Source organism: Plectrocnemia conspersa, unplaced genomic scaffold (assembly GCF_051122295.1).
Source record: "Plectrocnemia conspersa isolate PC_06_02 unplaced genomic scaffold, ASM5112229v1 ptg000011l, whole genome shotgun sequence".
NCBI classification, from domain to species: Eukaryota; Metazoa; Arthropoda; class Insecta; order Trichoptera; family Polycentropodidae; genus Plectrocnemia; species Plectrocnemia conspersa.
The window spans coordinates 10,632,393-10,655,977 of NW_028277175.1; the positions used below are offsets into that span (position 1 = coordinate 10,632,393).

The 23,585-nt window shown below is 30.7% G+C and overlaps 3 protein-coding genes across 3 annotated transcripts in view; 1 reads left to right on the top strand and 2 right to left on the bottom strand.

Annotated features, from left to right (window-relative positions):
* Positions 1-1,349: 1,349 nt before the first annotated feature.
* On the bottom strand, positions 1,350-4,547 carry Nipsnap (protein nipsnap). Its single transcript, XM_088197673.1, has 5 exons — positions 4,441-4,547; positions 4,150-4,332; positions 3,918-4,086; positions 3,571-3,704; positions 1,350-3,331 (listed from the first exon to the last, which is right to left on the bottom strand). Exons 1-5 carry the CDS (start codon positions 4,476-4,478, stop codon positions 3,049-3,051), a joined length of 807 nt encoding a protein of 268 aa, XP_088053799.1. The 5' UTR covers positions 4,479-4,547; the 3' UTR covers positions 1,350-3,048.
* An 818-nt stretch (positions 4,548-5,365) lies between these two features.
* Positions 5,366-23,585, top strand: part of LOC148229472 (ankyrin repeat and FYVE domain-containing protein 1) — a 28,486-nt gene continuing 10,266 nt past the window's right edge. The window contains exons 1-5 of the mRNA XM_088197591.1: positions 5,366-5,430; positions 5,658-5,963; positions 6,023-6,203; positions 6,266-6,366; positions 6,426-6,562. Coding sequence (XP_088053717.1) covers positions 5,427-5,430; positions 5,658-5,963; positions 6,023-6,203; positions 6,266-6,366; positions 6,426-6,562 — 729 coding nt within the window. The 5' untranslated portion in view covers positions 5,366-5,426. The remainder of the gene's footprint in view (positions 5,431-5,657; positions 5,964-6,022; positions 6,204-6,265; positions 6,367-6,425; positions 6,563-23,585) is intronic.
* Positions 9,612-22,231, bottom strand: LOC148229473 (uncharacterized). Its single transcript, XM_088197689.1, has 4 exons — positions 22,174-22,231; positions 12,563-12,753; positions 10,309-10,485; positions 9,612-10,245 (listed from the first exon to the last, which is right to left on the bottom strand). The coding sequence occupies exons 2-4, from the start codon at positions 12,633-12,635 to the stop codon at positions 9,956-9,958; spliced, it is 540 nt and encodes a 179-aa protein (XP_088053815.1). The 5' UTR covers positions 12,636-12,753; positions 22,174-22,231; the 3' UTR covers positions 9,612-9,955.

Genomic DNA, 23,585 nt, shown 5'->3' on the forward strand with positions numbered 1-23,585 from the left:
TCAAACTGAAATTCCAACATGAGTATTATCATAGTTTGTATTGTAAGGTTTAAAACAGCCAACTTGATCTTTCACTGATGTCAGTTTATTAACAATAAATTATAACTAATGCGTTTTGGATACTAGAAAAATAATTTATATAGATACACTCATACAGGTGTGTGATTGCATTTTGTATGGTATATAAATTGTATTATTACGTAATTATTTGTTATAGGTTCTTTTGACTTTTTGTGTTTTGTTGTTTTAATGTATTCGTTAGTTTTATGAAACGCTATGTTTTGAGCACTAATATTTATAATTTTATCAGATTCCTAAGCATTGTACATTCGTCTGACAATAAACTGAGGATAGATAGTAAAATTGTTAAGATTTACTAGACCATAATCGCTCCAATAGTCAGATTTAATTTTTTTTCAAGAGCTGTATTGTCTTTATTTTTTTCTAAAAATGTATATTTTGTGATTATGATTATTTAATTGTAGATAGTAATTTTTAATAAATTTATATATTGTATATTCACAGGTGCTTACAGTCATAAGTATATGCATTACCACAAAACATCCATGACTGTAATAACTCATAATACGACTTTGTGATTAATTTTAATATAGGCGTATTATATCAACTTTTGTTAATAGTAATAACAAAAAATTATATGATCGAAACTGCCGATAGTTTCATTCGATAATATATTGTATATTCAGTAAATATTTAGAAAATTTAATGTTTTAAAACATTTATTGGCTACTTAAGTTTTGTTCTTTTTAGGTAGGAAATGATACTATTTTCCTTTTGCTCTTATATATGTATGTAACTTAATATTTTAACGGAATAAACATATTTTTTTAAATGTATATGTGAATCATGATGATAATTTATTAACAATATTTAAGTAAATTGTCTTTTTTTTAGTTATTTAATGTTACGTTTCTTCCATTAACTGGAAGTACTTCCCGATGTTTCCCTCACTCATACGTGAGCGTCTATGCTATTACAAATTATTGTGAATGTTTATTTTTTATCAGAAATGCCTGTGATGTTTTAATCAGATTGGAATGTTTGGAGAAATTGATGTATTTGTTTGACAGTAAACATCATATCTCATATAGTCAATTAATTTAATTAAATAGCAACACTTTCTAAAAATAGCAGTGTAATATTTAACGAATTAATATATGTATTTACATTCCTATTTTCCAATTGATAAGTTCTCCCGTGCACTTTACGAAAGTTGTCTACCGACAGTTCATATTTCTTCCCTCCTCCTTTTATATCTATATATATATATATGTGTATAACTTTTGTATAAATACAAGATGCTATGACTAGTATTTTTGAATAATAATGATTATATATTGTAAATAATATATTTTTTTGTGTTCATGTAAATTACACGTTTGGTATATATAGCACATAATTGTTTTTTTTTATTATTATTGTAAAGATATGTTATAACTACTGTCTATTCATCCACTTAGCTTAATCCCCATTTGTATGTTTAACAGCAAACAATCCATTTTATATAAAATAATATTCATTCTTTTTTAGCGTCGTAGTACTAGGGAATAATTAGAACTTTTTATTACGGTGATACTCTTCACATCATTTATGTAACACTAGAACAGCATAATAAAACGAAGCATTCGAAAACTCATATAAGATTTTTTGTTTATTAAAGGCTCTCGATAGTTGTAACTTCTAATGTAATAGCTTAATTAAACACGGAGGACATTCTCTTGTATGTAAATTTGCTTTTGTCATAGTTTTTTTTTTTAATTGAGTTTTTGGCAATATTGTGCATTTAGTTAAGGTTTCCAATGCGTTGTTTTTATTATTATTTAGTCTTAATATCCATACTTTGTAATACGAGAAGCAATATGTTTTATATGCGTATCTATATTTTTTTCCTGTTCTATTATTGAAATCGGACATCCATTTTTAACGTACCAAAGAAACACTGGTTATTGATATTTTAATTTTATCCTCATTTCGCATATATATTCTAAAGTATATAATTCATAATGTTTACAAATAATTCGGATGAATAGGTTATATATTTATATGTATATGTGTGCGCATGTTCGATTTTAAAAAGGGTGATTGATTTTTGTACACGTGCGATATATATCCGTATATAAAAAGATGCGACTTACAAGAGCACCCTCTTGTTTTAAAAGAATAATGTGACCTCTATGCGTAGTTTTTTTTTTACATAGGAAATATTTATTATAAATGTTTATCTATATAGTGTTACGATGGGTGCAAAAAATGCTTTTGAGAGTTGTGTATGAATATGTAATTAAATTATTGATTACCCCGATACTGCTGTAATATATAATGTCGAAAGTATATAATATTAAAAATAACTAAATTGAAACACACCAGTTGCCAATAAAAAATGTGCTTTTAATGTTTTGAGTTTCTATAATTGAACCCTGTGTATACAAACGTACAAGAACGATCTGTATTTTTAATAAATTATACAAGATCCGACATAAGATATCTTGTTAAACTATGCATGAATAATAAAAAGAAAAATATATAACTGTAAATATTCTTCAATAGCATAACATCGTATTAAATCGCATTATAAAAATATATTCGTTTCTCTATAAATCATATTTTGTATATATTATATAATATTTCATTAAAAATTAAATGCATCGCTTGAATGTTTGATTAAATCAAAAATACATACAAAATAAAAGGTTAATAAAAATAAATCATATTGAAGAACTAAGCTAATTTTCTAATATTCATCAAATGCTTTTTTTGGTTTCGTGCCTTTAGAAAACCTCGATAAAAAGTAAATTTAATAATTTCAATTGCATAAATAAGTGATTTTAGACAACAATACTTTAGGCCATACCATTATATATTTCTGGTATTGAAAGGTATTATTTTTGAAGATCAATTGAACTGAAAACGTTTATGCCACGCTGATAATATAATTACTCCCAATATTTACAACTTTTTTTGGATTTTCTTCATAACTGAAAAATACATAAAAGCAAAAAATCAAAACTCAGTGATCAAATCGGGTGCTTATTGCGTCGGTGAAAATTCAGTCGGTTCAAGGATCCTACAGTGCATCTCTCGGATGAGCGGAACGGTGTATGCGACGCATTCGTCCCAACCGGGCGAGCGCCACGTGTTTTCCCTGGTTTCCTTGCGAGCTTGCAGATCTTTATAGCACCAAATGTGATGAACGTTGTACAATCTTCCGATTTGAGAAAAGTATCCGGCGAACGCTTCGTTTCTGTTTCTCCTGTAGTTTATAGCTCTAGCCCAATTGTTTCCCCACTCGATCATGGTGCCAGGTTTTAAACTGAAAACAAGTATCATTAACCGTTTGACCGCAGATGACATAAGAAATCGCCCTTTCAGCCTTTAATGGTTTTTTTTTGTATAATTTAAGGTTGAAAAACACTTAATTTATTTAAATAATTTATGGCATTAATAGGTGCATCCCAGATATTAGAAAATTTCGAAATGGTGCGCAAAAATATAAGGCGCGGTGAAAGGGTTAATCATATGATTTTAAAATTAAATAAGACTATAATATACCTATATGATCTTATTTCGTATAGGTTTCCTCCTGTTCTTGGTTCTATATTAGGCCAGTAGCTGAAAGCTAACAAATATTGTAAATGCCTCGATCTGAGGAAGTTGCCACGTTCTTTTTCTAGTTTAACGTAATCCTGCAATAAAAATTGATCGATAATCGAATATATGAATGATCATGTGGGTCAATAAAGACTGAAAACTATAAAAAAAATATCTAGTTTTATAAAAAATGTTGCTGCTTCATTGTAACCTATATAGTTTTATATTTTATACGAAAAAATCAATTGTGAAATATTTATTTTTTATAATTCAGTCTTTATGAATACATCCTGTGATAGAATACTAACTGGATCGTTTCTAAGATCGCGTTTATTTTCGTCAACTTTCTCGAAGCCGCCTGTATATCTCCATAAATGTAAAGCTTGATCCATATCTCCTACCGATACAGTCCAAGAACCCATCAACTCGCAGCAAAGATTGGCTTTCTTTGAATGCACAATATCCACAGTCGTTTTACTTAATTAAAAAATAATTAATAAGCACAAATAAATATATATCAATATTGAAAGAGTGGCTTACTAATTCTTCAAATATTTCTCAGTAGAATCAGTTCTTATATTGTGCGTATGCAAAGCGTATATAACTTCCTTGTCGCTGAGCATTCGGCTGTGAGATTCTTTCGTAGGCTCTATTTTCCTGACTAGCAATTTCGAAAGCCATCCTTCGCCTTCGCCTTTCAATGGCGCCGATGTCGAGATGTGCCTATTTACAAAAATAATCATGTTATCAAATATATGAAGCAGAAAAGTTATTTTTAGTCAATTTGCACCGAAAACGTAATTATTATGTAAGAAAAAAATGTGGGGAAACCTAAGCGACTGCAGAGAACGATAACGGGTGACAGCCATTGCGATTCTTCAGGTCAGCGGCGACCTCTCAAGGTTATCAGCTGGCAGCTTCGAACCTCCGACGTCAGTATTACCATATACAAAATTTTATGCGATAATAACAATATTGTGAAACATTAATTTTGAGATACAATACAACTATACATACGAAACGATAAGAAAAATAAGAAAAAAAAAAGATAAAAATTGAGTTTTAATTATAATATATAAAATAAATATTGAATATAAATTTAAAACATACTGATTTATTAAAAGCTCGTCACTTTCATATGGCATAAAAGTCCTAAGACTTGCATCTTCTGTACTGGGCGAATTAATGAAATTAATTTGTGTTACTATACATAACGGATTAAACTTAGGAAAGTTTTATTCAAGTAGAGCCCTGACATCAGTGGCGTAGCTAGGGTATGTGCCGCCCGGGGCAATACTTAAAATTGCCGCCCCCCCCCCCAACATAATTTTTTTTGCAGGGTCATAAAATCAGCATTTCTTAAAATAATAAATTGTTTATTGTTAAGCTCTTGCTATTCGTAGATTTACATAAATTTTAGTATATTCAGGGTTAAGAACCACACTAGACGATTCCATGGCGAATATGCCGCCCCCAAGCAAGTGCCGCCCGGGGCGGCCCGCCCCCTCCGCCCCACCATAGCTACGCCACTGCCTGACATAAAGTTACTATAAACGTTCTTTGTTTTTTAATCTATTATTTATTTTATAGCTATGTATGGTACCAACAAATATAAATAGTTTAAAAATTAGCAAAATATATTTTTAAAATTGTAAACAATATTAAAAAAGAGTGGAATATTAAATTTTTATTTTATAAATTTAAATGCTTATGGTACGAATTTATTCGCTTATTGCCAACGACCACTGAAAAATTTGTTTGTGGCAAGGTGTATGTCGACGCTTTTACACTGACAGCGGAGTCTCAATTTTGCAATTATGGGTAAGATTGGTGATTTTTGCATTTATTTATAACCCTAACCTACGCACACGGTGTTAATGAGTCATCCTTGAAATTTTCCATCCTCGTTTTACTTTAAAAACCCTTCCATAAATCAACTATGAATCCATTTGCAAACGTCAAATCTGACTCCTACCCACTTATTGAACACGATCGAACGTCTTATTACATTAAGCGCTTTATTTTGCTATGCCCAAATTTTTGTTTAGCGCTGTCCGAAGTGGATAAGTTGCAGCGTCATTTATTACTTTTAAAAGAAGAGTATACCAAACTTCAATCGCACTGCGCCGACTTGGAGAGAAAGTATAGTTTGGCCGCCGCCTCTGCTGGCGATTTGAGCGAATCTAGCTTCGTGGCTCGACTTTTGATGACCGTCGCGACTCTCTACGGTAGAGAGTTATATTCGGACGTATCTATCAAACTAGTGGGAAGACATATACCGGCCCACAAATTTGTATTGAACGCTCGTTCGGATGACTTCAGCGAAGTTGCTTTGAAAAACACGCAAGAACTAGGTATATTAAATAAAGTTTTATTATTTAATTTATTATTGATTTATAAAAAAATGTTACAGATTGGAGCGCCATGCCCGAAGCCGTCGGTGAAAGTATGCTGAAATGGATTTATACGGATATCGTAGAATTTACTCGCGGTGACGAATTCGCCACTCAACTCATGAAGCAAGCTTCACTTTATAAGCTACCCGGCTTAGTTCGCAAGTGTGAAAAGGCATTGATTAGCGTCGTCAATGTTAGGTGTGTATTACATAGTTGGCTATAAATAAACGTTATCTCACTGTTTTTGTACAATTTACTAGGAGCTGTGTAAAATTTTATTCGGCTGCTGATGAAATTAGCGCAACGGAGTTGAGGGATCACTGTTCATCTTTAATATCTGCTCATTGGGACGATTTGACAGGTACTATTTATCTATTTGCGTTTCTCATTGTTTTTATTAATGTTTTGTTTAATTTATAGGTGAAGATTTTGCTCACATGTCTAGTGCATTGTTATATAGAATGTTGAAAAGCAAAACGACCGAACCTCTTCACGGTGCTGTGAGACTTCTTCGCGAAGACGTCGTTTTCTTGTGCTTGGTTGAAAATCATGCTTTGGTGAGTAGTTTTGATTTGTTTTTTTTACTTCTCGTGCATAAATTATAGATATTGGATACTGATTTACACATTTATTTATATTTTTCACAAGTTAATTTAATGCCCACAGTCCGTATGGATCAATAAATTTCTACATCTTAGTTTTATATTATTATTTCAATTAGTTAATATGTAAAAAATTTAATAAAACTTTTTTTTATTAAGATTTACTGAGAAAAAATTAGGTGGGTCCAAATGTCATGATGTTCATACTATTATTTTATAAAAAAATTTCAGACTTCGACTAACTAAACTCGGATGTTAATTTTTAAAATCAATTCCAGCATATCTTCGTTTATTCTTATTTTTCTACCTAATCAACTTTTTCCTACATGTTTCTTACATCTCAAGATGTAATTTGACTGTACCATTTTGAATTAATGTTTTGTGCTGTACTGATTTTAGTGATCATCTATAAATATCGCAAATACTTTGATTCTATATCTTTATTTTTACAACCAAATAACATCATTTAATATAGCAGGCTTTAAATAACAAGTAAAGAAATTCTCAAAATTTCACTATTCTTTTTTACCATGCGGAATATCTAGTGCTTGTACATTAATATCTATAAATATGCCTCATATCCAAGGCTGTGGAGTTGGAATCGTGGAGTTGTGATATTTTAGGAGTCGGGGTCATAAAAAATCAACCGACTACTTTTTATAATTTTCTTTAACACATTGGGTACGCTAGAGAGCGTTTATTCTCCACGCTTAAAATAATCAAATCTGATTTAAGACCTTCCATAAACGCTGATATATTAGAAGCAATTATTTTTTTAAGATCTAATTTAGTTTAAATCACCGATGAAACAGATTACATTTAGATTTAGTATTATTAAAGATTCAAGATTAAATTTAGTCAACCTGACAAAATAAAACCAATGTAACCGCCTTTTTTCCTTGCGAATATAATAATTAAATTCAATGTTTTTATTTATTTTAATGCATTTTTTATTTAGTTTACTATAAATATTTTATTTTACTCAATTTATATTTTTTTATTAAATTTATTTCTTGTACTTGTACTTTTTTTAATATATTATTATAATAAGTCAATAACGATGAATTAGGTAGACATGTCCTTTTTTTGCTTAATGATTTTTTAACCCTTTCACCGTGAATGGCTTCTATAGAAGTCATCAAGAAAATCGCCAGTACTCATTGGCCACCTAAAGATGTCATAAAGCTTTGAGCCTAATAATATGGTTATTTAGTATAATTTAAGGCTGTAAATCACTTGAATTTATTCAACCATAATATTTAAAAAAATATGGCATTAATAGGTGCCCCCAGATATTAACAAATTAGAAATAGCACGCAAATATATTTGCCACGGTAAGGGTTTAAATCCTTTTATTTTTTTTATAATTTGAAAATTGTTGACATAATTTTCATTGCTATCAATTATACGCTGGTAAAAATAATCTTATTATAATTGTTCAAATCAGAGTCAAAGTCAGTAGAATTTTAAACGATTCTACCGCCCCCTGCTCACGACCCTATTTTTATTTTAAATTTGCAATAATATAAACAAAATTAATAAAGAAAAAATGCGATCAAATTATCAATATGCGCTAATAAGTACCCAATGGATCTATTTTGGTTTCATAGTTTACAGTGATAGGAGAACATCGAACCATATTTTATTTTCAATACATATTTTAAATATTAAACTTTATTAGAATACAGATATGATGAATATCAACTCACCAATCTATCGCTAATAGAGTAATCCAGTGGCGCCATTGTATTATTTAAGCATATTGCTAATGAGCATCTACAAATAAGTAGTGAGATAATAAGTAGTGCCATACAGTCAGCAGATGCCACTATGCATGACCTAGATCGATTTTATTTTAATTATTTATTCGTGAGATTAGCAAAATTCGATTCAGCAGACTTCTAAAAAAGCCCACAAATGCTAAATGATTTGTGTGATCTTAATATCCTCCTTCCATAAGAAGAAAATTATTTATTTTTGTGAATTAAAATTACCACAAATTCCCAGATGTGTATCTAGCAAACAACTAGATCAAACTAGATTACTAATATACTTAATCAATGGTGAGCATGTCAAGAATTGTTCGCACATGTACGCTAATTAAGATATTCGTAAACTTAGTTATAGAAAATGCTATTGAGAGTCAATTTTGGTTTTCATCCACCAAATGAATTGCGGTGAAATATCACAGGAATTAATCTATACATTCAAATCATAAATATATTTCCTCTTTTAAACAGATAATTGCAAAGCAAAATTTTGAAAAATTCACTACGCCGTTAGTAAAATTTAATGTTTATTACATATTATATAAAAAGAATATTAATTAATTGAAACTAAAATGTCGATATAGTATGCATTCGACTAGAAGATGCCATTCTTAATTATATAGAACTGATTGATGGCGCATACATAATTTTTTTTCGTAAGTAAACTTTGTCAGACACTAAACTTGATAATTGTGTGCTGGGCACCTGTGAATACCTTGCCAGTTAATGTGTTAAATAACAGGACAAAATTCCTAGAACTTTGTAAACGTCTCATATATTATTTGCTTTCAGTAATTTCAACTATATTTAAATTTATTTTTGCTATCTCTTAAGTTTGTTACTTAATAATACAGTTTCATCTTAAATATATAATTTTATATAATGGATCAACATAAATAGAATTACCACATTGTAAAAACCAAAAGGGACGTTTTAAATGACTAAGGAAGCTTGACAATATTTATTACTACATTAAATACAAAATATATGAAACAATTTTAACAGAAAGGGTTTTTAATTAGGATAATTGAAAAGCAAAATTTTGAAAAATTCACTCTATGCCATTAGTAAAATTTAGTGCTTATTACATATTATATAAAAAGAATATTAATTAATTTAAACTAAGATGTCGTTATGGTATTTTTCAAAAATATATGTACATGATAAGAGTATCACTTTTGCTTTTCACCACAATATCTATTAATTTTCTCACCATAAAAATTATAAATAACAAATTATCCCACATTTCATAGTGACTTTATTTTATGAAATTTAATATTCGTACATATTAGGATATGTATAATTAGCAATAATACTTCATATTAAAGAAAACATTAAATACACTTTGTGTAGAATGCTATATAAAAAACAGATAAATTATCACATCGTCGCTATTGTACATTGGAAGTTCCTATTTGGAATGATTGCAACATTGTTACACAATCGTCAACACGCGTCGATTTTTTTCCTATATCATTATCACTAACAACGCCCACTTTTTTATAAATAAATAACACTTATTAACGTACATTTAAATACACCGTCCCATCGATTCACTAGGGTGAAAATGCCCACTGGTTCATTCCATACTTCTGAAGTACTTCAGTGCATTAAAAACGAATATAACAGCCATGGCGTCGACGTGATAGGCGACTTCGTTGCGGTCGTTCGAAGGAGCCGCGTTGCACAAGTTTCTACGACAATAACAGTATTCCGGAGGCGACAGTCTGACACCCTCGCTGTCTTCCTTGAGGCATATTTCTTCATATGGTTCCTCAATGGAATATCGGAGGTGCCACTTGCCGTCCTCGTACGCTTGATGCTCATACTTTTGCGACGCACACCCCCTCTCTGTACCTTTGATGATATCTGAAATTGAATCATTGCAAGTTTGATATTTCGATTTCGATCTAATGAATATAATTGATTTACCTCCATGGGGAAGCTTCAACTCGAAGGTCTTTTTCAAGCACATGGTCGAGAAAGGACAGTCGACCATGTAACGTTGCGAATAATTGAAACTGCTACATAATTGCACAGTTTCGTTTACGGAATTTTTTTGTAGTACGAAACTGCATTTGTAGCACTGCAGCGATGAAACGACATTACCTGCAAAAAAAGTTTTGCGTTAATATTAATTTTATGACGATTTTTCATTATGATGCCTAATTTGCTTATGTATGTAAATATTTTTGTTACACTGCACTTATGCGGTAATAGAGTAGTCTATTAGTTTTTGACAGTGAAGCATTTGCTCATTAGACTGCTTTTCATGGTCAAATGCTATAAACACAATTAGAGTGCCATTAACATGCTGTATTTGGTATTATCCTAGTGTTTGCACATAAAAATATTTTTTCTAAATATCCACATAAGTTATATCAATACTGATAAATCCTTACATATGTTTTAATATCTATATACTGGTATTGATTTAGAGCAGGCTTTATTGTTTCTTTGTAAATCGTATATTGTGATATTTTTTATCTTTTTTATCTGGAATTAAACCAGGCTACAAAAACAATACCGCAAACTAACCTTCAGGACACTGTACTTCAATTCACCATAATCTTTGCCATAAATAAGGAATTAATTATATGCCTTTTATTTAAATGGTCATTATTTATATCAATCAATGGTCAGTATGTATTTTAATCATAATTATACAATTGTGGTTGTTGTTACAAAACGTTCATAGAAACTAATATGTTTATTTATTTGTACTCAATTTGAGTTCTGATTGTGATATAAAGATTGTGATTATGTGTATTAAAAGTATATATTTGTATTTAATTACAGGGAAAAATATTAAAATGAAAAAATACATGGCACTGACAAAATTGTTAATAATGAGCCCTAAAACATTATCATAATAACTATTTATATGTAATTTATACTAACCATCAAAACCATTAATATAAATACTGATCTTGCGACATTTGTACTGTTCATTCGTTATCTATTCTGAAGAATTTCATTTTACTGATTTTTAAAAGTATTTAAAAGCCTAATGTACATAACTTATAAATAAGAAACATTATTATTCTGTGCATTTTTAAATTACTACACTCGTATGACATTTTAGTGGAAGCCATAATAGAGTTATCTTTATTAGTGTTATTCGTGTCAATTAACTAAATGAAACTTTTAATCGAGAGAGAAAAAATATAGTGTTTTCATATCTAATGTCGATTAAAATGGCGGTCAGAAGGATTCGTTGATCGTCGCGAGGATATTGAATTAGTGTTGCGGCTCGTTTATAATTCGTTTAACTCGACCAGGAAACACCAATTCAATTGTCCGACAATAAGTTACGCTTAGAAATTTACATGTCTTCGAGGCGATAAATAATAAAACATTTCAAAATATTATATTTTCACCACACCACAACGAGGCGCCGTTAGTTGAGTAATAACAATTTTAATATCACGCGACTATGATAAAAAAAACCGCAAGCGGCGCCCTAAGGAATTTTTATATTGAAATTTTGGAAGCATAACGCTAATAGAATTCGCAAACTTGTACTCTCTAAGATGACTCAGCGCTGCTGATTATAGATAGATGGATCGTATTATTTGTATATGTTGAATTTCCTGAAACAAATTATCGGAAAAGCTATCAAATTATGCGCGCTAATGTGATGATAATATAGTCGTTTAAAAGAGTTTATCTATTCGTCCGTTTTATTGTCATAGTTTTACAGTAAACAATATTTTTATTGCAGTTGGTAATTTTTATTCCTAATATAACGTAAATCGTGTAACAATTACGTTTAATTGCATGTCGATCATGGCCTCGATTGTAACCGTTGTTTATTTTAGGTGCGTTTATAATTTGATCGACTTTTTGGTCTCGTGTTGTTACGCGATACTGAGAGGTCAACGAGCGTATATTTTAGGGTTGCCTCTTTTTATAATACAAGCTAGAAATTATGATGGTTTTTAATGCATGTACCTGAGTACAAAATATCATTAATAATGACAATGAGAGCATACAGAATATTACAACAACAATATACATTTTATCGCCCCATTTCTAATTATATATTTCTCCTGTTTGAATACGGATATAAAGCATCGTTTATTGTTTTACAGTTAATGTCGAAACGGTGTCAGAGAATAATTGCTCCGGCACCGACCGACTGCTTTCCGCATTTTTTCGCATTTCCTCTTTCTTGTGCACTCACCTGTCAACGTGATGAACGCCACAATGGCGAAGGCGCCGATGTTAGGCATCGGAATCATACAGCCGGTTGCCATCTTGTCAGCATCACAGATTAGCTTTTCGATTTTTTAATGCGCGAACTTATACACTATCTAAATATCTCGTAATATTTACGGCGCCATGGCGGAAAATATGCTTTTTTGCCTTCTCCTTCTGGAAATAAAAACAAAGATCCTATTATTTTCTTGTTATAAAAAATTGTATTTAAAATCGAATAAATACATTTTTCGTGCATCAAAAATAAATTCTCTAATCAGTTTGAAAAGCAACCGAAAGTTATAGAATTCGTTGCAAACATCCCTCGACATACACGATCAGTAGCGTAGCGAAGGGGGGGTCAGGACCCCCCCCCTTGGCGGAATTTTATGTTAATTAAATATAAATTACAAAAAATATCTGTACAAAGTAAATATGTTTCACGAAAAAAATACACGAAGTTTATACAGGATACGTTTCAAAAACACACAATATAAGTAAAAATCAATTAATTCATCATATACAAAATATGTTTATGCAATTACAAGTGGGTCATAAGTTTTTGCAATTTTGAAGATTTAATAAAAAAAACTATAGGTCGTATGTATGACAATGAATGTTTATTTCAATTGGGAAAAATCGTGTCGTCTAAATGTCGTCTAAATTCTCTGGCATTCCTGGAATCTGGCACCTTAGTTTTGAAACACTATGACAACAAAGTGCGTTGGATGTTGGCTATCTCTTAGCCCCATAAAAATGAAGATATGTCAAATCTGGGCTTCAAGGGGCCATAGGATGTCACCTCTACGCGATATCAGTTTGTTAGGAAATATTTCTTTCACTATCGATATAGTCACATTAAATCAACTTTTTACTGAGACTGATCGAAATCGAATGTTGGTCGATATATATATTCTCCATACATATATATGTATGTTATGAACAAATTAAATTTAAATAGAATGCCATATTTTTCAGAAGCTAGAAAAGCATAATAGTTTAATTCTTATATCCATAGCCTATTTTGCATAGTTTATGCGAAAAATTCACAGCTTTAAAAAATACATTAGTTTTTATTTTATTATATATCTAATATTCAATTCTTAAAATTACTTTTTTGTTATGCTATCATTCGTCATGTGTAAAATAATATTAGTGAATGTGTATTTTTCAATGAAGATATATTTTCACTAGTATAAATATATTTTTACTAAATTTCTGCGAAATCATATATGAATACTTTTTCACCAGTAGATATATATTTATACTAGCGAAAATATATTTGAATTGGTGCTAATAAAATTATATGCTCTTCTAAGAAATCAATTTTAACGGTTGCAAAACGTCCATTTGCTGTTCAACCCCAACTTTACCTAATGAAAGTAACTTTCGAAAGTAATCAAGTTAGATTTGGTTAATTTTGGTTAATTCGTTAGGGTTATATTTGAACTTTTTGGCCTTAACGTGTAATGTGTCGCCCTACAATTATTTTTTGAAACGAAATTCGCTGGCGGTGTATAGGATTTAACAAGTGGCGTTCTATATTATCAGTTAAAGACTACCACTTACGTCACTTATTTTACGCGTTTCACGCCTGTCAATCGATAGTTTAGAGCAGCATATAATTTCACTATACCTGTCAGTGAAATATTATTTTTACTATAGTCTATTTATTTTCAAGAGTCAGTGCGCAAGAACATTGTTTAACGCGTAATCAAAATGTGCTCTTAAATTTCTGCCTTGTGATTGGTCGTTCTCAATGAAACGATTGATCTTACGGCGAACGACCAATCACAGGGCAGAAATTTAAAAGCATGTTATGATTACGCGTTAAACAATGTTCTTGCGCACTGACTCTTGAAAATAAATAGACTATAGTATACATATACTACAGTAAGTTCTCGACTTACGCGGTTAATTCGTTCCAGAAAAATTCGCGTAAGTCGAAAATCGCGTAAGTAGAGGAATACTCATCCGATATGTATTAAATATTAATACATTCCCCCAATCATCCGAACGATACTTAAAAGAACTAAATGCCGTCTTTTTGTATGTATACATTAGGTTAAAATGAAAATAAAAGCATTATAAAAATTTATTCTATGTGTAAAATGTCTACATACATTATAATCTTAACTTTTTTAACAAAATAAAATGAGAAACATAAAAATAATATTTATACATACATATTCATTAAAATATCATGTCATAATGTCTATACTATTCCATTTCAATATTTTTAGGTGTTGGATTTCATTTATCTAATAAGAAACCGTATTTATCCAGTGAAGATTGTACACTAGATCTTTTTTCTCATAATAGATATTTTTATAACAGGAAATAGCGTCCTAAACTGCTTTATTGGCTTTCTCAAACCGATAAATGTCGGGATCTTGTACTTTTAAACCAGCCATTCCTTGGTCTATCAAATTGAGGCATTCTTTCATTTTTTGTACTCAAATTCTTTTGTTTCTTTGACTTCCTCCTCTGAATCACCGCCGTTGTTTCTATATTCTTCAAGTTCTATTAAATCTTCATTGTTTAATTCCACTCTATGACTTTCTAACAATTCAATGAAATCATTTTCATTTAGATTTAAATTTAATTGGTTTGTCATTTCAACAAGATCATTAATTATGTTATCTTCCTGCATGGGGTCTTCAACAACTTCAAAAAATTGAGGAATAAGCTTCTTCCAAACGTTTTTCATGGTAGACTTTACAATTTCATTCCAGGCAACACCAATTTTTTTAACAGCTTCATAAATATAGTGTTCTTTCAATAACTGTGTGAGTGATATACTGTTTGCCCTTCAGTTACCTTTATGGCATTTCTAAAAATTGTCCTTAAGTAATATTTTTTAAAGCTTTGTATTAGACCTTGATCCATAGGTTGTATAATATTATAGAGGTCGTATTTGGGGGCAAAAATGCTATTTTGATATGTTCGTGATCACACGGTGCATTATCAACCAGGAACAAAAATTTACGCGCAAATCTATATCAACATCGATATTATAACAAATTTTAAATTTTGGAAATTTTTAACCGCGTAACTACGAATCCGCGTAAGTAGATACCGCGTAACTCGAGAACCTACTGTATATATGTATATCTGCCAGTGCCAGATTTGCTTTCACTGAAATTCGAGTGAACATATATTTTCACTAGTAATATATATTCACCGTAACATATAAATGTGTAAACATAAATAAATAATAATAAATGTTTAAAAAGTAATATCACATACTAGTAAATCTAGTTTTTAATTGGTAACATAAAAAAATTATTAAATATAAACATATGTAGTAAGTAATCAAGTCGTGTTTCTCTTTTAGAGCATTGTTTAAAATATAATTTAATTTTTAGAGATAATGAAAATATAAATATATTAAAAACTAACCTTATCCAGAAAAATTGTCAAAAAAATTAATTTATTTTGCTAAATTTATTGAAAAATATAAATATCCGTTTCATAAAAAATACACTAATTTGTAAGTATAAAAGAGTTTAAAAAATAAATTAAACTAATTACTATAAAAATTACATTCCCGACTGTTTATCTGGTGATGACAGAATAATTGACATATAGTCACCTCTAGATGTTCAATATGCAGTAAATATATTATTTTAAATTATAACTAATGGGATTAAAAGGGCTTCTCCAAATGTCGCAGTTCGTAGACTCGAAAACAAACGTCCAGATTGGAGCTTTAGAGTCTATAGTTTAGTAGACTCTTCAAGCGATTAGTAGTTGTTTAATTTGATAATACATCTTTGGATGCGTCGGTTCATATAAAAATGTTGACTCAAGTCGTAATTCATAACTTGAAAAAAGTATTCGAATATCCGACTTACCGACTAATCGATGTTCCAAATACTTGTGAGCTACCAATTCACATTGGTCAATATTTAACAATATTGTTTTGTAGCCAGATATGAGCCCGATATTTTTTACATATGGCCAACTTTATTTAAGCTATTAAAAAAACTTGTTCTCTTATACGCATGATTATTCAATTGGTTCAACGTTAAATTATTTATAATACGCCTAAATATAAATAGTCATGTACAATCAGATAATTAAAATCGTATTTAACGCGTAATTACTATTTCGAAATAAATTATTAGTTGTGCCTACGAGTCATAATACGTATCGAGCACGATTTTTTTAAATATGTAATCACAATTCATTAAATTCCCGTTTTATAACTAACGTTTCCAAGAATATCGGTGCGCGTCATATGCTCACAAGTGCTTCTGTTTTTTGTTTGCACAAGTGGACTGCAACTTGTGTTTCTATTCGAATAGAAAATGAACCACGAATACTGTTGATATTTGGGCGTTAATCTGCTTCTTTTTAGAAACCAAGCGTTAGAAAAATATCTGATACAAAATAACAGGCACTCGTGCGCGCAATATTATAATGGGCGATAGTCGTTCGTTTTCACTTTTTATTAGGCGTCCGAAAATTTTGTTTATTTTCACTGACTTTGACCCCTGACGTTTTCACTTTTTTTTACCGTTTTGCGGTTCTGCTTTAATTTACACGGCTATGCGAAACGCGAATAAAAGTTTGACCTTATTGTGTATTTAAAATAAGAAATTAAAACGGCCGCGGATTATAAGCGTGAAAGTAGTAATGTATATAACATACATATCAACATGCAACTTGTTCGATGTTTTGATGAAAAGTTGTATGAATTAATAATAACTTGTCCTCAAGACTGGTTTGATTTTTGAATGGCACTAAGCTAGTTTGTTTTGTCTGTTGTATGCATACATCTAGTATGTAAATAATAATGTAGTTCTTCGGACACTGCTATTTATATCTAACGCGTTTTCAATTTGTATAAAATCGATAAAAAAATATTTGCAGTGGAATAGTAAAACGTTGCTAAATATTATCTTTTCTTTATGTGTAGAAAATAATATCGTTTAAACTGTGTTTCGTTCATACGATACTGTATCGATGTTATCATTACATTATGAAGAATAATAAACATGAAGTTTTTATCATATCGTAAATGACATATTAAAAAATATAATCTAAATATCTTGTTTTTGTCTTATCAGGTCGTGTTTTTTTTAATGATTATTACTATTTTCTTGCAATGTATACAAAATTATAAGGTACCATATTTTCTAATTTTTAATCAATTCAAACGGCATAGTTAAACGGAAAACTGCTACTTCTTCTTCGTTCATGAGTAGGACATTCAATCCCGAGCCAAAATTGGTATCCCGTGATTTTATTAAACTGCATTTTTATATACATATATGTAAACTATATAAAATTGTAACTGTTGCTTCATTGTCAGAAGAATCGCAACTTGTAGCGTATTTTACTCATGTTCTTTAACCAATCTGTCAATAAAAATATTCATTATTTTCCGTAATAGTTCTATGGGTTATTACTAGAAACATTTTATGATTATCTTCATCGAATGAATTGGGACTTAATACATATTTTAATGCATCAGTTAAATCTGTTCACCTTCAGTTTTCTAGTTGTTTTATGTTTTTTAGAGCAAAAATTACGTCTTTGCGTAATGAATTTCAAAATTGCATCGGATAAGCATAAGCTATGATCACGTAAACATAATGTTTCGATGGTTAATTTTAAAGGTTTAAAAACTTCTATAATATTGGTCATTTTCACCTAGTTATTTACGGTAAATCTACTAAATTTCAAAAATAAAAAAATACTATTACAGTTTAAAATAATATAAAGATTTCTAAAATCATTTTAGTGAATATCTTTTAATATTGCGACAATTTGTTGCACTATACATTTACAGTAACTTTTTAGATGGAAAAAATATGGATGCGATATAACAGGGAATTATTTAAAGAAATATATGCGTTTAAATAAATACTCCGTTCCATAAAACGAATTGTTTGTGCATTTATGTAAGGTTAATCTTCGGATTTTTACTTCGAAAAATGATCCTATTGCAGATAGTTATTTATAAGGTGTTCACTGTTCTGACTAATGCTCGCTCGCACCTAATCTGTTCAGCAGTAATACGCAACCAATTCGTTTTTGAAACAAGTATTTTATTATTACTCAATTGTGCTCAAAAATATTTTCAGTTCACTATGAATTAATGAAATTCTAATCCTTCTATTTATATAGACTGATAAATTTGGTATAATAAAAGTTCTGGTCCAAAATAAAATCATCATTCAGGGGAAAATAAGCTGAAGAATTAGTAGACAACGTCGTATATCGCATATTGCTCCATAGTTTGTCTGCACTTTGATATTACACTATGTTTTAAAAATATGATAGCTATCCTTATCGATATTGTTATAATTTTCTGATATGAGAGTATTGGTTATAGTGTATTCAAACTGAAATTTGGTCAATAGGAGGGCGCAAAAATAATTATCACTTCTCAGAAGTCTAAAATCCACGTGCAGTGGAAACGCTCGTTACCGAGCGTTCTCACTGCGACGGCGCCGACACGATTTTATCGCTTTTGACGTGAATTTTTTACTTCTGGGAAGTGTTAATTGTTTTTTGCGCTCTCCTATTGGTCAAAATTCGGTTTAGATAAGCTTTATTCGATTCTCACCATTGTAAGTCGTAATATTGTTTCACGGCACTATTTTATTGCTTTTGACGTGGATAATAATTTAATGATCATTAATAATAAAATATATGTTAAATGATATAAATTCTATTTTGTCAGTATTAACTTAAGAAATTACATTATATATTTATATATAAATAGTATTATATTATTTAATTAAAAAAAATATATTTTTTTTATTTATTACTAGAATTAATTTAATATTAATTCAAGAAATGTACTAATGACAGCCCCCATCCCCCGGAAAAGCTGAAATGACGTCCCTGCAACGCGTATCATGAAATACGGTGCTTTTCCATGCGTTTCTTTAGTATTTTAACACAATCATTGAACATTAAAAATAAGCAATATATATACTATATAAAATTATTGTTCCATAAAACGAATTATTTGCGAATTACTGATGGACAGGTTAGGTGCGAGCGAGCATTGGTCAGAATAAAATCTGCAACGAATCCTTTTTTGCGAAGAAAAAATCTTTAAAAGAAAGATTTACCTAACATAAATGCACTAACAATTCGTTTAATGGAACAAAGTATTTATTTAAATGCACATATTTCTTAAATCCCTGTTAAATAGCGCATAAACTAACTCGATTGTTTTGACAAAAAAAGTAATCCCAAAATTTTCCGCTTCCGGAATTCCGCTATAGCAGCGTTTGTTGATGTATTCCTAGTTATCTCTCGAATCCAATAGTGTTTTATTCATTACTTGAACAAGGTCAAATAAATAAATATATTTATTTTTATATACCTACCCTCCGTCTAATCCCCAATCCATCTCTGTCTAGTATCCTTACATAAATAAATATAACTACATTTTGATTTACTTTAATTTACCTCTGAATACCGAATAAAACTATATATTTTTATATGTCTGAACCTCAATACTTTAAATTTAAAGCAAATATAAGTTTCATAAAATAACGCACCAGTGCAATGTCGCTAGTATATGAATTTTAAAAATAAATACAACGTTTATAAATATCTAAACACCTTGCGCATATTCTCAGCTCAACTTTCGCAACTCTCGACGCGGTCCCTTTCGAAGGCGTATCCGATTTTACTTTATCTTTCGATTGACGAAAATGTCACTCTTCGGCTCTCGTTCGTATTATCTTATGCGTGAATTTTCAAGGAGGAAGCTATTGTATATTTTTGATCTAGGTCACGAGGTCGGCGTTTTTGAAGAGTGCAATGTCACGGTCACCGGTTCGAGTACGGTCTAAATTATGCTGATGAGACTCGTGTACGTATTCTGTAAAGTGCGCCTAAGCTATACGTGTGCATGCGATATGCTAATTAAATTAGGGTATATCATTAACCCCTTAAAGGTGCTTTTCGACCGTCTTGTCATAAAGGGGTCACATTGACCGCTTGCAATATAAGGAATGTTGATTCTCGGTGACGCCGGAGTGCAATATGGTGATCTTGTTGTTCAATCTTCAGCTTGGCAACGTTTCGGGGCCGTGTCCCGTTGCCTTCACCTCATCTTTGATAGAGTACCGTGCCATAAACCAGTTATAGGGTAACGAACCAAGGGGCGTTGAGCTTGCGATTAGAGAATCGCGAATCGTTTGGTGTCCACGTGCGTTAAAAAATAAAGACAGCACTCTCCCACATATGCCATCCTGCCACCTCCCACGCGCTTATGTTTGCAATGATTCACATCTGCTATATGCGATTAATTATTGCGAAAACCTCGATCGAAAACGACGTTCAGCTAAGCCCCTTATTCTCTCAATTGCACACAATCAAGTGACTTCCGAGCGATTGCGTCGAAATTTATGCAGGACGACCGCCTACTTTATTTTCCAATCTCTTTGAGAGCCTTCGAATCGATCCTGCGCGTGAGAGATTGTATGCAAATCTTGTTTAACAATGCAATCCGGGGAGATTGCCGTATCCTGTTTGATGATGTTTCATCGCGACGGATGAGGTATGGTTTGTCATCGAGCTATATAAAAACACTTTTTTTTTACAAGACGGCCTCGATCTTCCGCTCGGCTACTCTGCACTAGATCGTTTAACGTCGGATTGACACATTATAAATTCACTTCGAGAACGCTGGAGACAATGGCCGATTAACGACATAGATAAGGATCGACGATTAAAAAGTGAGGGGGAGACGCGTTTAGAAAGTCAACCTATTGATGAATTATGATGTATTGAAAGATCGCATTAAGAAGTGCGATTTAGGTCAAACAAGAGAGGCGCTATAGCTTTCACGTGCATTTAATTTATATTGTGAAAAAAAATACAATGTAAATAAAAAGATATCTCGTTTTGTGTCGTTTTTTAATCGCACTCTACGTTCAACAACGCGCACTGATAGACAATCGTGATTTTGATGAATACATATTGTTGTTTTTTAGGTAGATTTTGATGTATGTGAATATCTATAGCCGCAACTTTCAAAACCAACCTCAGTCAAGATGTATATATATATATATATATGACACGATCAATTTAGTAATTTTAATCAGATTTCTATCAAATTAACCTTGCGAGGGTCTCATATAGTTCGTTAGTCAGTTAAATTCGCTATCTAGATAAAACAAATATCCGTTTGCTGATGGAGATTTTTTGTTTTATATAAAGTAACCCTAGGCTGTGTATTTACTTGGTTTTTTTAAAAGGCGTGGTATGCAGATTTACTATCGTACGGGATCGATTCGCAACGGGGTCGTTGTGTCACGCGAGCTTGAAAAATAATGCCGAATTGTACGAAATAGAATCGAATACTACTACACCTATCGTTTATATTATTTAAAAAATAACGTCGATAAGAATGTTTGACGCGTCGTTTCGATCGGAAGTCGTGTGTAAAACGAAATTTTGCAGGAAGCGCTGCGTCGAGAATTTAAATGAAAATAATAATTATTGTCCTAATCGATTACTCGATGGCGGGTCGATTTTGCCCTAATCGAGAACGGCGCGCTCTTTGAATTTTCGCGTCTCGAGGAATGCGCTCGGTCTTTTTTTGTAGTCGGCACTGACCTTTCGGAAAACAAAGCTCCGCCGCACGACGGCACTCCGCGAACTCAGGCGAGCGACTGACTGTTGCTGCTGTCAAACGAGCAACAGGCCCAGAGCTACAAGCTCGTGAGTGACCCATTGCCGGCATGCAATGTTTTTGTTTATTTATTTATTTTATTAACCCGCTCGACCGACGTGGCAGAATTCAAAAGCCTGCTGGTCGTTATTAAAAATATATTTAATTGGATCGATGATAAACAGGGTTCGAACCGGAAAAACCGTTATTTTTGTCGGAACGAAAACCGGAGATGAACCGAAAAAAATATCGGTTTATTTCGGTTCGGTCCATGTTCAAGCACGCAGTCACAAAAATGCGAACATTTGAAAAATATTTGGAACAAATTATAGATATATTAATAATTAAAAGAAACTCATATTTTTTTAATTATAAATAAATATACATAAAAATCCTATATAAATATCATTAGTTTTGTATAGTTAATATACAGTTTATTCAAATATAAAGGACTAAATATTTTTGAAGAAACTGAACCACTAGCAATAACGCGACAGTGAAAAATATAAAAAAATACAATGTCCCAAAATTATCGCAATAAATCTTGCGTTAATTTTGGGACACCCTTACTTCAACCGTGAATATACGTATTTGCTTTGTTTACATATGTTTCGTTGAATAGATTATATTCTTATCATATATAATATTATATATTTACAGCTCTAATTATAATGTCTTTAATTGATTATTATTTATATTCTATTATTTTTTGCTTATAAACAATAGAAAAAATAAAATATGGTATAAAATTATTTTTTAATATAAATAAAAACATTTAAAAAATAATCACTCGGAACTGAACTGAAAACCATAAAAAAAATATTTATTCTGAAACGAAAACCGGAACCGAACCTATATATATATATATATATATATATATATATATATATATATATATATATATATATATATATATATATATATATATATATATATATATATATATATATATATATATATATGTATATGTATATGTATATGTATATGTATATGTATATGTATATGTATATGTATATGTATATGTATATGTATATGTATATGTATATGTATGTATATATATATATATATATATATATATATATATATATATATATATATATATATATATATATATATATATATATATATATATTTTTCAATTAAACCGAAACGAAAAAAATAATGGTTCGATGCTCTGATGAATGCCCATTCGAAAGAAGTTTAACACGTTAAGATTGGCTTATTTACCACGACCCTCAGTATAAGATTTATTCCTTTAACATCAAGTAGAATTTTACCGCCCCTTTATATCATCGCTTTTCATAAGCAATAGTTGACGTCCCTGTTTATAGAATCCACATCAAAAGCAATAAAATCG